The sequence below is a fragment of the Elephas maximus genome, chromosome 11 (genome assembly GCF_024166365.1).
Source record: "Elephas maximus indicus isolate mEleMax1 chromosome 11, mEleMax1 primary haplotype, whole genome shotgun sequence".
Lineage (NCBI taxonomy): Eukaryota > Metazoa > Chordata > Mammalia > Proboscidea > Elephantidae > Elephas > Elephas maximus.
The window spans coordinates 112,093,252-112,107,749 of record NC_064829.1 but is presented as its reverse complement, the minus strand read 5'-3'; the positions used below and the strand labels follow the sequence as shown (position 1 = coordinate 112,107,749).

At 48.4% G+C, this 14,498-nt stretch overlaps 1 protein-coding gene across 2 annotated transcripts in view; it reads left to right on the top strand.

Annotated features, from left to right (window-relative positions):
- SAMD4B (sterile alpha motif domain containing 4B) overlaps positions 1-14,498 on the top strand; it is a 40,045-nt gene that overhangs the window by 5,530 nt on the left and 20,017 nt on the right. Inside the window, exons 1-2 of one of the 2 annotated variants that reach the window (XM_049900563.1) lie at positions 7,139-9,221; positions 9,781-10,180. In XM_049900563.1, the coding sequence (XP_049756520.1) occupies positions 9,985-10,180 (196 nt within the window). In that variant the 5' untranslated portion in view covers positions 7,139-9,221; positions 9,781-9,984. Of the gene's footprint in view, positions 1-7,138; positions 9,222-9,780; positions 10,181-14,498 lie in introns of those variants that run through there. The other variant, XM_049900562.1, reaches the window with a different exon arrangement.

The following is a 14,498-nucleotide window of genomic DNA, read 5'->3' as shown; positions in this document are numbered from 1 at the left end:
ACCTGCCTGGTTTGGTGATGGCAGCAGGACAGTGGAATCCAGGAGTGCTGGCGCTCAATCCTCACACCTCAGCTTTGGGTTCCCAGGGCTAAGAACTTTGGAAGAGGTTAAGTAGTTTGTTGTGAGTGGAGTTCTGTTTGTTTTCCTGTAAACTTGTTGAATAGAGTCTAGCTGAGGGCGTGTCACAGAACATTGTATAGAATATGCAAGTCTCGGATGTCTCCAGCCCGCACGCATTCATTAAACAATTTATGGAGTGCTTACTAGGTGCCAGATACTATTCTAGGTATCGGAGACACAGTAGTGAATAAAACAGGCAAGTGCCGAAACTCACGGAGCTTTTATGTTCTGATGGCAGAGAATATACAAATAAGTAAATAAATCAGATAGTGATAAGTGCTATGAAGGAAATAAAACAATGTTATGACAAGAGAGTGGGAGGGGTGGCCCCTCTGGGTAGGGTGGTCAGGAATGGCCTCTTGGTGACACATGAGCCTGATAACCTGACAGATGAGAAGGCACCAGTTGTGGGGAGATCTGAGAGCGGGGCACTCTAAGCATCATTACATAGGGAGAAAGGACTCTGCTTCAAGGTGGGAAAACTTACCACAGGTACTTATCGAGGGTCTGCTAGGTGCCAGGTGCAGTGCTAGGAGCTGGCACTGTAGCAGTGAATAACACGGCCACAGGCCGGATTCCCTCGTGGATTTTTCAGTCTGGGCATTTTGGGGAGAGCTGCAGCCTTTGGAAAATACGTCTCGATGGTATCAGATCAAAGAGTCCTGGGGAAATGAGGAAGACTGGGGCACTTTGGAGCCCAGATGTGATTGAGAAGGAGTCAGGCATGTGATGGTCCGGGGGGGCACATCCAGAGAAGAGGGACCAGCAAGTGCAGAGGCCCTGAGGTATGGTCAGGGGACAGCAGGAGGCCAGTGTGACTGGGGCATGGTCAGTGAGGGAGTGCGAGCAGGATGTTGGAGAGGTTGGCAGACTAGATCATAGGGGGCCTTGTGGCTCATGGTAAGGGATTTAAATTCTAATTTAAGAGAAAGGAACCTGTAATAGGGCTTTTGGTTTTTTATTTTTATTTTCTTAATTGTGGTAAATATATGGAAACCCTGGTGGCATAGTGGTTACGCGCTATGACTGATAACCAAAAGGTCAGCAGTTCAGAACCACTAGGCACTCCTTGGAAACTCTACAGGACGGTTCTACTCTGTCCTGTAGGGTCACTATGAGTTGGAACAGGCTTGACAGCAATGGGTTTTTTTTTTTTCTTTCTTTTAATGAATATGCATGTAATGAAACATTTCCATTTCAGCATTTGTTACATGTGACATTGTGTTCATCATGCTGTGCGACCATCACCAGAGAGGGTTTTTTAAGGCAGAACAGCCGCATGATCTGATATGTATTTTGGAAAGTTCACTTGGGCTTCTGTGAGGACAGTGGGGGCAAGAGAGAAGCAGGAAGGTGAGTTCGAAGGCTGCGTATCTGTCCAGATGAGAAAGGATGGTGATTTGAATTGTGGTGGGAGTAAAAGTGGAGAGAAGCTAATATATCTTAGGGGTAGAGAAAACGGGACTTGATGGTGGGATAAAAGAGAGGAATCCAGGATGATGATAATAGTTAAGTCATTTATTCCTCACAACTCCTGTAGGACAGGGTACAACTGCCCCACAGGGTTTCCAAGGAGCGGCTGGTGGATTCAAACCGCCAACCTTTTGGTTAGCAGCCTGAGCTCTTAACCATTACGCCACCAGGGTTTCCTTACAGAGATTAGGTACTATTAACTAAATGCATTCTACAGATGAGAAAACAGGCAGAGCAGGATTAAATCTCTTGCCCCGGATTACACAGGCAGCAAGTGATAGGATTATATTTCCAACCCGTGCAGTCTGGGTTTGGGTTTCAGGAAATAAAAAAAAAAAAAAAGAGGGGCTGTTTAGCTGGCATTAAGAAAGAAGAATTATCAAGACCTAGTGACCAGATTTTAGGGAAAAGGAAGAAGTCAAAGATGACACAAAAAATTCTGAGTTGTCCCCAGAGAGGTGATAGTTGAATCTACAGGAGTTGATTTCGTTCCCAAGTGAGAGAATACAAGTATAGAGAAGGGGAAGGGAGCCAAAGATAGACCTTCAGAGGAGAGAAGTCATCATATACAGGGGTTAGAGGAGGAAAAGGAAAACGGAGAAACTTGCGGTGGAAGGAGGAAGACCAGCTTCCTTTCCACTCCCGGATTTCCCAGAGCTCGGCAGGCTGTGCTTATCTTCCAGGAGGCCCTGCTTGTTTGTCTCCTTCCCATCCCTAGGACCCTTCATACAGAAGGCTTATTCTTTGCTAAAGCAGTTGTATGTATATTTTGTGTACATATTTCAGGAGTTTCTGAAAGTAATGGTTCTTACAAGAGAAGTTGGACTCCCTTGGCTGCTGACATTTGTGTTTTTCTCAGGTCAGGATAATGTGTTAGCTTTAGGTAACTAGCCTGTTACCTTGTATATCAAGTATAAACTCCTTAAAGGCCTAGATGGTACTATAGATGGGCTGGGATTGGACAGGAATGCTGGTTGTTGTTAGCTGCCCTCGAGTCCACGCCGATTCACGGTAACCTTATATACAGCGGAATGAGTTGCTAACTGGTACACTGTGTCGTCCTCACAGTCGCCAGCCCATCGGTTGTTTGAGCCCATCCGTGTGGCATTTGTGCTGCTGCATCTCACCGAGGGTCTCCTGCACCCTCAGTGGCTCTCTGCTTCGCCAGACATGACGTCCTTCTCCAGCAATTAATCCCTCCTGATGATGTGTCCAAAGCAAGCGAGCCAGACAGTGTTCTGTTGTGATCCATAAGGTTTTCACTGGCTGATTTGCAGAAGTAGAGCACCAGCCCTTTCTTCCTAATCTGTCTGTCTTAGTCTGAAGCGCCACTGAAACTTGTCCACCATGGATAACCCTGCTGGTATTTGAAATATCGGCAACATAGCTTCCATAATCATAACAACTCATAAGCCACCATGGTACGACAAACTGGCAGACGAGTGATGGAGGGAGGCTAATGGGACCCTATTATTTATTCAGATGTCTATATAAAGAGCATACCCTTAGGCCCAAATTCTTAGGCGGTAGAAGGAAAGTAACAGGAGGCTGTTGGCAACAATTTGCACTTAACTGCTAACCTAAAGGTTGATGGTTTGAACCCGTCCAATGACACTGCAGGAGAAAGGCCTGGCGATCTGCTTCTGTTAAGATTAAAGCCAAAAAAACCCTTTGGAGCAGTTCTTCTGTGTAACACACAGGGTTGCCATTAGACAGAATCAACTTAACAGCAACAGGTTTGGTTTGGTAGTGTCATAGGTAAGAGCAAACAAGAGCTCTGAAGCCAGACTGCCCAACCTTGAAAATCTCAGCAATCTTGGGCAAGCGACTTAGCTTCTCTGTGCCTCAGTGTCTCCATTTGTAAAGTGAGAGTACGCGTGTGTATGTATGTCCGTGTGACTGTATACATACGTACACATACACACTATCTAGAGAGAGTTTTTAGAAGCAAATGAGCTCATCCATGAAAAGCTGTTAGTCTAGGGGCCTAGCACATATCATACCATACCACTGATGGAGTGGATCCCAGTTCATGGCAGTGCCATGTATGGAGAGTAGAACTGCACTCTATAGGGTTTTAAAGGGTTTGCAAGAAGCAGATCGCCAGGCCTTTCTTCCAAGGCACTTCTGGGTGGGTTCGAACCGCCAGCCTTTTGGTTAGTAGTCAAGTGCTTAATTGTTCATGCTACCCAGGGACTCCTCTGTGTGTGTGTGTATGTGTACACACATACACACACACACACAGAATTTTTAGAGGCTCATCACTTTAGAGCTCACCTGTGGAAAGCTGTTTGCACAGGGGTGTGGCACATAGTACTTAATACATGATGCATAAAGACACATGCGAAGTATCATCCTAGGTGTTCTTGTATACATTGTTTCACTCTATTATACAGAAGTTACTTGCCAAAGGTCAGCACAGCAAATAAGTAGCAGCAGGAGAGCCAGGATTTAAGTCAGATCTGATGTGACTCCGCCTTAACATGAGGCCATCTCATCTCCAGAGGCACGGATGGGTTTGGGGGTCCTTCTCACCATTTGTCCTATAGGGTCGCTATAAGTCAGAATTGACTTGATGCCGGTGGGTTTTTAAGGAGCCCTGGTGGTGCATTAGCTAAGTGCTCAGCTCCTAACTGAAAGGTCAGCGATTCAAACCCACCAGCTGCTCCATGGAAGAAAGATGTGGCAGTCTGCTTCCATAAAGATTATAGCCTTGGAAATCCAATGCGGTAGTTCTACTCTGTCCTATAGGATGGCTATGAGTCGGAATCGACTCGACAGGAATGGGTTTTTTTTGTTTGTTTGTTTTGGTCTTACTGGGGCTAGGGAAGGAGCCTGGAGGGCCGTTTTCCCTGGACCCTATTATTCATTTTGTTGCCTCCATTTTCTACCCTCCAGGGTTGGTAGATGCTTCCCAAGAAAGTTACCTGGTTCCCATCAAATATGGCAGCAATATTGCTGGACTATTTGAGAAGCTTTTGCCGTAGGAGTTCTACTCATATATCTTTCCTCTGAGGCAGGGAGTCATTTTTGGTCATATGAGAACAAAGAGACCAGAACACTGGTGAATTCTGTTTTGTATGAGAGCAGTCAAGGCTCTTTCAATATTAAGTAATAGAAATCCATCTTAAACTGGTTTAAGCCAAAGAGAGAATTTATTGGTCTATATAACTGACAAGTCTCAGGGGTCAGGGGAGGCTTCAGGCATAACTGGATCCAGGTTTGATCCATAACTGGATGAAACGATGTGAACAGGTCTCCCTTTTTCTCCCCTCATCTCTTCAGTCTGCTGTCATCTGCATTGGCTTCATTCTTAGGCAGGCTCTCACTATGGGCTAACAGAGATGGCAGCCAATCACATGGGGCTTACATTGTTTAAACTGAGCAATCCTAATAGAGAACTTATTTTCCTCCAGTAGTTCCAGCAGAAGTTCCAGAGAGGGCCTTCCTTGCCCAGGCCTTACCGCATGTCCGTCCAGGAGCCAGGAAAGAAAGTTAATTTTCCAAAGGGAACTCAGGGTGCTAGTACCAGAAGAGGGAATCCACCACAATCTACCACAGTGAAATGCTTCCACAGTGTGATGCCTTGGAATAGTCAGTGCAGTGCCAATCTTTCCAAGCCGGCTCTTGCTCTCTCACTGTTGTCAAGCGCGGGGATAGGCAATAGCAGGAGGCCACTGGCCCTTCAGTGAAATAAGGCCGTACATTCCTCTTAGTCACCACCCTGACCAAACTTCTTTAAACATGCTTCTTCTGTCCAGAAGACAGAGGAAGCCTTCCTTCAAGGTCGCTTTTTTAACACTGCATGTCCCCAGTGTTTACTGAGGACTGTCAGAGCCATCCTCAGCCACTTAGATCTTCTCCAGCAATCATGTTCCCTGAGCAGTCAGGTGGCTTGAAGGTTTAAACCAGAATGGGCAGAGGGAGGGATAGTTAGCAGATTTCTAGTCTTTTCCCAGTTGTGTGCATCTGTGTTTGTTCAGCAGAGTAGTTTATTGTTGCTATTTTGTGCTCATTTCCAACGTTTAAAAATTTACTCAAAAAGCCCGATTTTCAGCTCCTCTTATAAAATCTCTAAGACCTGACAGTACTGGGCCCACACTCCCACATGGCAACAGTTAATTGGAGCCGAATAGTGACTTCTCCCTTAGACTGGGTGTGGGCTTTCCAATGCAGAGTCCCCACGGCCTGCTTCATTCAAAGCCTGGCTCTGTAAGCATTTAGGTTTGAGCCCCTGCTCTGTCCCAAGGCTTTCCTTCTAGAATTGGGTTGGGGGAAGAAGCCAGATTAATGTTTAGTCAGCAGTTTATTGAAATAGCACAGTGCAGTAGGACAAGAAACAAGCCAGTACAGGAGTTTATGGGAAGGAGTGTGCACAACTTTGGTCTGTTTTTGAATTTGGTCATCTTTTTGCTGTAAATGCCGTTGGCATCTCAAACCTCCTGTCACAAATGTTCCTTCTGAAATAGTAACATGCCTTTCTGTCTTATGAGTTGCCACCCAGCAAAAGAATCCCTTCCACTCCCAGCCTCCCCTTGACCACTTCCAGCAGTCAGGGAGCTTCTTACCTCCTCACGTGACAGCCAGTTCCATTCTTGGACAGATAAATGATTTTTAAATTCTCCCTTATGTTGAAGCAGCTGTGCCTACTTGGGACCAAAAGCCACGGAGTGCTGGAGCTGGGAAGAGAGCTGATCTTTTCCCGACACAAGCTGCTGCTTACCCATGCTGCATCCAGGGCAAACACTGATAATCAGTCACAGTACCCTTTCTCACTGAGCTAGAAGGGAGAATGTAGCCTTAAAATTTTTTTTTGAATTAAATTCCTCTTTAAAAATTACAAAAATACTTAAAAGCTTGCAAGCAGCCATCTAAGATGAATCATTTGGTCCCAACCCACCTGGAGCAAAGGAGAATGAAGAACACCAAAGACACAAGGAAAATATAAGCCCAAAAGACAAAAGGGCCACATAACCCAGAAACTCCATCAGCCCGAGACCAAGAGAACTATGTGGTACCTGCCTACCACCAGTGACCGCCCTGACAGGGAACTCAACACAGAGTCCCTGATGGAGCAGGAGAAAAGTGTGGAATAGAACTCAAATTCATGTAAAAGGACCAGACTTAATGGTCTGACTGGAACCCCAGAAGACATAGCCCCCGAACTCTCTGTTAACCCAGAACTAAAACCATTCCCGAAGGAAACTCTTCAGATAGAAATTAGACTGGATTATAAAACATAAAATAATATTTGTGAAGAGGGTGCCTCTTAGTTCAAGTAGATACTCGAGACCGAATGGGCAGCTCCTGTCCGAAGGGGGGATAAGAAGGCAGAAGGGGATAGGAGCTAGTTGAATGGACACAGGAAACTGGGAGTGGGAAGGGGGAGTGTGCTGTCACATTACAGGGATTGTAGCTAGGATCACATAACAATATATGTATAAAGTTTTGTATGAGAAATTAACTTGAGCTGTTAACTTTAACCTAAAGCATAATAAATTAAAAATTTTTTTTAAAATAATATGTGTACACTTGGAACGAGTAAAATTGTAAACAGTTACATAAATAAAATGTTCAGACTCTCCCTTCTCCCCAAGGTAACTAACCAATGCTAACAGCCTAGGGTGTAGCCTTCCACACATTTCTGTATACACAAATGGACCTAGATATTCATCTGCAAGAGTGTGTCTTTGTATGTGTAAAATTTTTTAAATCCTGCTTTCGGGATCAAAAATGTATTAATAACTATATAATGTCCATAGCGGGTTGTGTCCCAGTTTACGAATCATTCCCTCATTGATGGACATTCAAATTGCTTCATTTCTTGAGGATCCTTCTTACTACTGAGCTCCAGGCAACCACTCCTGGATCGATTGGGTTAGCCTGTGAGGTAAAATCTGTCTGTCATACTTCATCCAGTCCAGCACTCTTATCTCACATGTTCTAGAGAGAGGAAACAGACTAGTTCAAAGAGCAAAGTGAATCAGGGCCTGGGGCAGAACTAGAACTGACTTTTCTTGACTTTCAGCATTTCCCGTATCCCAGGTTGCCTCTCACTTAGAGCCGGCTACCAGTTCTTACCTGTGGAGTCAAAGAACAAATCCAGTTCTCTTCTGTGGACTGGCCCTTTAGATATTCGGAGTCAGTTACACCATTCCTTGAGTCTTCCCTTCCCCAGGGGAAATTTCTTCAGGGTCTTCTAACTTTTCTCTTAGGAAAAGGTTTCCAAATCCCTTTATGACCCTCTGGGCCATCCCTTGTGTCATCGTTTCCCCTAGGGTTGTAGAAATCCCAGGTGTCACTTCCGTGCTTACCTCCTCCCTCTCTAGCCAGTCATTTCCTTCAACAAATACATGTCGAGCATTTTCTGTGTGCCATGCACAGCTGTAGGTCCTGGGTGACCACGACAGACCACATATCCTGCTTTTTGATGGGAAGAGACAAAACAACAGACATAAATACGTTGATATCTGAGGTTGCCAAATTATACGAGAAATAAAATAGGGTTAATATAATAGAGTGACTGGGGGAGAGATTCCTTTGGGTTAGATGGTCAGAAAAGATCTCTCAAGGAAGTGACATTGAGCTGAGACTTAAGTGACAAGTAGGAGCCAGGCATAGCTAGGTCTAGGGGAAGAAGATTCTGGTGAACAAAAAGATGAGGTTGAAGAGGCCACAGGAATCCTACAGGGCTCTGTAGACCATGATAAGAAGTTTGGATTTAGTATAGATTTTATTCCAAGTACAGTGGGAATCCATTGGAAGGTTTTAAGCCAAAAAGCAACATCTAATTTCCCTTTTAAAAAGAATGCTGGGAGGACTGTTTAACTTGGAGCAAGGTTTCATTTCCCCCCACAACTTTCCCTGCGTTGTTGTATCCAGAGGGATTGACAGCCAGGCCAGTTTGCTCTGTTGGAGGTTCCACAGGGAATCCATGAGGCAGGTCACAGCCACTGTCAGATGCACCCCACCCTCTCAGCAGGGGCATGGAAGTTCAGGGAGATGGAGGTAGCTCTCTAAGACCCGGGCCTCTGTATGGAGCTCTCAGCCCCAGGGTGTGAGCTTTAGGAAACCTCAGTCCTATTGGCAGCTAGAGGGGGATGGAGCTGAATGTGGTTTGGGGATGGAGCCAAGGGCACTGGCCACAAGAGAGGCAGACGGGGGAAATGTGAGTGGAGACCTGGAGCTTGAGGCACTTGGAAAAAGTTTTCAGAGTGGTGTCCAGAAACCGGTCAGTTGAAGAAAAGACCTGTTGTTTGCTTAATTGAAACAACTCCTGGTGTGGTTCCTGCCTTAGGAATTTGGACATTTTCTCGCTTGGAAGCTTTTGGCTTTTCATCTGTCCCCTTCCCCTCAGGTCAGCGTCATCTTGGCTCCCAAGAGTTGGGTGACAGGTTGGCGTCTGTGGAAGCCAAGGGGACTTCCCAGTTCTTAGGGCTTGGGTCTGGAGCCACCCTCAGGAACTTCAAGAGGGCTGGGAGAGATCCACTTCAGAGCAGAGACAGGTAGGATCTTAGAGAGCAGAGCTGTGCCTTTTCCAGGGCGGCAGAACTGGATTGGAGGGGGTGGGATCCCCTCAGTCTGTCGGAGATCTTTGGGCTGACAGGCGCCCACCCATTCCCAATCAGGTAGGTATCTGTGTTACCCAGGATCCCCACAGGGGTCACCACCCCACCACCTACCCCTGTCTTAGCATTGTGGGTGTTTTACCTTAAGGTAATATAAAGTAGCCAGTCACTCTGTCTAGCTCTTGGAGGAGGTGGCCAGAGACACCAAGGTCAGGGGTTGTGCTCAGGGTCACATGTCTTCTTATTAGTGGGCTTGAGTGCAGGCATGTATTAATGCAAGTCTTTTCCATAGTGTGCAGCCTCTCCTTCCCATTCCTGGAAAATCTTAGCATCTTACTGTGCTCTAAGTCCATTTCCCTTGGCCCACTGACAGGCAGAATTGAGGGTAGCATCTTCTTAGTCTCTGGCATGGGTCTCTGAATCAGAAGCCTTTTGTCTAGATTTAGAGATTGGAGGGGAAGTTGGTTTATCTGGTGTTGGCTTCATCTTTCTCCCAGGACCTGAGCAGGGCAGGTTCCCTGACAGGAAGGCGTGAGACCTCCTTGCCCCCTCAACCCACATTTCACCAGGCTAGCTCTAGCTCCTTCATCCTACCTGAGTCCCCTGTTTTCTTTTCCAGGATCTTGAAGAGGCGTGGCTGGACCAGGACCTCCCTCAATGTGAGCAAGCCTCCTCCCCCCACCTCCTGTTGCCACCACGCCAGGGAACATCCTCAAGCCCTGGCCCTCAGGGGAGAGGTGACAGGAGCCCAGAGCCAAGACCATGTGACGGCGCTGGCCCTCGCCACCGCCGTCCCCCCCACCCTGGCCCCAGGCCCGGCACCATGATGTTCCGAGACCAGGTGGGCATCCTCGCTGGCTGGTTCAAGGGCTGGAATGAGTGTGAGCAGACCGTGGCCCTACTGTCACTTCTGAAGCGGGTCACCCGCACCCAGGCCCGCTTCCTGCAGCTCTGCCTGGAGCACTCGCTGGCAGACTGCAATGACATCCACCTACTGGAGTCGGAGGCCAACAGTGCTGGTGAGTCTCCACCCCCAGAGATGGGAGCACAGCAGGAGGGAGACCTGGAACAGGAACAGCTGGCGGGCCGAGGAGGACCGTGGTCCCTGACCTCCCGGTCATATTAGGGGTCTCCTGGGACCCTGTTGCCAGATATCATCGGGCATGGAATGGAGGACTCCTGGGGAGGAGAATGCAAACTGGAAATTACCCAGAAGAGAGGGTCTATCATGTAGGGTGGCTCCTTTGCCCCAGGCAATGGCAGGGGCAGCTTATCTGGGAGGCTGAAGGGAACAGACTGAAGTCATTACCTGTGAAAAGGGATGGAAGGTGAGCAAAAGTTCATTTCCCAAGTTCCAGGACGTCAGAACTAGGAGCGAATTTTAGACCTCTCTTCCAGATTCACAAGTCAGCCTATACTGTTTTCCCCTGAAGGCAGGTTGAACTAAAGGCATAAGCAGCTTCAAAAGAGTTTTGGATTTATTTTTAATAGTCCTCCATATCCATTCCCTAAGCCATCAATGAGGGGCACTCTGTCCCGTGAGGTGGTCATGGGGTGTGGGGGAGGCAGTGAGCCAGGCTTTTCTAGAACCTGTCCCTAGGGCCCCAGTCATAGCCAGGAGGCAGACCAGAACACCATCTCAAGGGTCATTGCTGAAGCCATTCTGGGGCTCACATAGACCTCCACAGGGCTGGATGGAGGGTGGTTGACCCCAGTGACAGGTGGGGGAGGGAGGCCCGGAGAGAGAGTGAGTAGCTCCAACTTGAAAGCTAGCTGGAAGAGGACCCTGGAGTTCCATGCAGAATTTGTCCAGATTTGTCACCTTAACCCTTCCCACCTTCTTCCCTTAATAATAGTTCACACTGAGCCCTTACAACATGCCAAGTTCTGTCTTAGTTGTGTATTAGCTTTGAAGGTAGTGTCTCTTGGTGGCTGTGGAGTCAGACTCTCTGGGTTGAAATCCCGGTTCTATCACTTACTAGCTGTAGAATATGTAACTTACCCTCTCTGTGCCTCAGTTTTCTCATCTTTACAGTCAAGGTGATGATTGTACTACCTTCTAGGGTAGTTGGGAGAACTCATTGGGTTAACGTGTAGCTCTTAGAACAGTGCCTGGCACTGGTACACACTCTGTAAATGTCAGTCGTTGGTTTGTTTTTTTAGTCCTCACAAAAACCCAATGAAATAGGTACTATTATTATCCCCATTTTACAGGCAAGGAAACCAGCATGGGCTGCTAGGGTTGGGGTCTGGGGAGCCACTGAGCTGCCTGGCCTCCCTCATCTCCCCAGGCCCACCCACTTAGCAAGTCACCTTTATTTTACCATTTTTATGTACATGTCACAGAAACACCATGGTTGTGGGGGAAGATGGTCGCTCAGGCCAGAAATCACCCCACTTTAATTCCTAGTCTAGCAGACAGTGAGCACCGAGAACCCATGTCAGCTGCAGCGGGCTCAGAGCTCAGCCATTTCATCACACGCTTTCCCGCGCTCCCCAAGCAGGAGGCTCCCCTCTGCTCTGGCACCAGTGGCACGGGTTCTGTTTGTGGTATGGCTCTGCCCCCAGAGTGGGAGCTCCTTGGGGGCAGACCAGTATCCTAGGCAGCTTTGTCACCCATCCCCATCATCCCATCCGGAGCAGGCACTTGTATGACCACTGGGCGCCAATCTCGGCTGCATATCAGGACCACCAGTGGTGGTTGTTGCTAGTTATTTGAGCATTTGTAGTTTTTGCTTCTGAAACGGTCATGTTTGTGGTAAAATTAAAACCATACAAAAGGTGAAAAGTGAGGTCTCCTTCCAGACTCCCACCTTCCCAGTTCCTTGTTTTGTGTTGTGAGCTATTCTGTGGATACACAAATACACACATATCCTCTCTCCAGCTTTTTAATTGTTTTAACGCATGTGGCAAAACACCGTACATATTAACCAGTTTGCTTTTTTTCACTTAATGATATAACTTGAAGATCATTCCATATTCAGCACCTACATATGTACCTTGTTATTGTTAACGGCTGCATGAGAAGAAAACCAGAACACCAAACCTGGTGCCATCAAGTCGATTCCGACTCATAGTGACCCTATAGGGCAGAGTGGAACTGCCCCATAGAGTTTCCAAGGAGCGCCTCTTGGATTCCAACTGCCAGCCTTTTGGTTAGCAGCTGTAGCACTTAACCACTACGCCACCAGGGTTTCCAAGGAGAAGAATAGGTAACATTTATTGAGCTCTTATACTATGTGCCAAGCAGCACTTTTATTACTCATTTTGCCGTCAGGAGAGCTCTATAGGGCAGGTTATATTATTTCCCCATTTTACTGATGAAGAGACTGAGCTTCTGAGAGGCTGAGGGGTCCTCCAGCTGGTAGAGGTGGAGCTGGAGTTTGACATCAGAGCTCTTGCTCTTGACCAGTAGGCTCTCCTGCATGGTGTTCCTGTCCTCTGCTGCCAGGCACCCAGGCATTCCCAGTCAGTAGGCTCTCCTGCATGGTGTTCCGGTCCTCTGCTGATGGGCACCTGGGCTTTCCCAGTCAGTAGGCTCTTCTGCATGGTGTTCCTGTTCTCTGCTGACGGGCACCCAGGCTCTCCCAGTCAGTAGGCTTTCCTGCATGGTGTTCCTGTCCTCTGCTGACGGGCACCCAGGCTCTCCCAGTCAGTAGGCTTTCCTGCATGGTGTTCCTGTCCTCTGCTGACGGGCACCCGGGCTTTCCCAGTCAGTAGGCTCGTCTGCATGGTGTTCTTGTCCTTTGCTGAAGGGCACCCAGGCGTTCCCAGTCAGTAGGCTCTCCTGCATGGTGTTCCTGTCCTCTGCTGACGGGCACCCAGGCTCTCCCAGTCAGTAGGCTATCCTGCATGGTGTTCCTGTCCTCTGCTGATGGGCACCCAGGTGTTCCCAGCCAGCAGGCTCTCCTGCATGGTGTTCCTGTCCTCTGCTGACGGGCATCCAGGCATCCCCAGTCAGTAGGCTCTCCTGCCTGGTGTTCCTGTCCTCTGCTGACAGACACCCGGGCTTTCCCAGCCAGTACGCTCTCCTGCATGGTGTTCCTGTCCCCCGCTGACGGGCACCCAGGCTTTCCCAGTCAGTAGGCTCTCCTGCATGGTGTTCCTGTCCTCTGCTGACGGGCACCTAAGGTCTCCCAGTCAGTAGGCCTTCCTGCATGGTGTTCCTGTCCCCCGCTGACGGGCACCCAGGCTTTCCCAGTCAGTAGGCTCTCCTGCATGGTGTTCCTGTCCTCTGCTGACGGGCATCTAAGGTCTCCCAGTCAGTAGGCCTTCCTGCATGGTGTTCCTGTCCTCTGCTGACGGGCACCTAGGCATTCCCAGTCAGTAGGCTTTTCTGCTTGGTGTTCCTGTCCTCTGCTGACGAGCATCTTGGGTCTCCCAGTCAGTAGGCCCTCCTGCATGGTGTTCCTGCCCTCTGCTGACGGGCACCCAGGTGTTCCCAGTCAGTAGGCTCTCCTGCATGGTGTTCCTGTTCTCTGCTGACGGGCACCCAGGCTTTCCCAGTCAGTAGGCTGTCCTGCATGGTGTTCTGGTCCTCTGCTGACGGGCATCCAGGCTTTTCCCAGTCTCGCTTTTGTAAACACTGCTGTAATGCATGCCCTTTAAGCACCTCTAGGGTAAATTCCTAGAATTCTGTGAACTGCTGGTTTGAAGGTATGTGTGTTTAAAATACTTACTCCCAGCTCATTGCCCTCAAAAGACACAGTACAATTTACACAGCAGAACCTGAGGCCCATCCCAGACTGGGATGTTGGGGGTAAGACCCAGCCAGGGTTGAGAACTGCTGCAGAATGAACTGAATGATGAATGAGGTGAGCGTATGACTCAAGATAGGAGACCTGGTGGCACAATGGTTAAGTGCTCGGCTGCTAACCGAAAGGTTGGAGATTTTAACCTACCAGCAGCTCCATGAGAAAAAGATGTGGCAGTCTGCTTCTGTAAAGATGACAGCCTTAGAAATCCTATGGGCAGTTCTGCTCTGTCCTATAGGGTTGCCATGAGTTGGAATCGACTCGATGGCAGCAGATATCATGGGGTGTCAGGATCTTTGTTCACACCCCATGTCAGGTGGTGAGACTGTAAGAAGCCTTTAAGAGAGGGTCCCAACCTTTGTGGGGCTCACAGTCTCTTTGGGGGAACCACAGTGCAGTAAAGGAATAACAGTGGCCCAGGAAGTGCCTGCCTGGTACCAAATCAGGAATACAGGTAAGAGAGGCACTGCTTGGTGGATCAGTTGATTACTCACTGAAGGTTTGATGGAGGGCTGGGTGTCAGGGAGGGCTTCCCAGCAGAGGTGGGGACCACGCTCATCCTTAGGTGGGTGGAGAGGTAGGG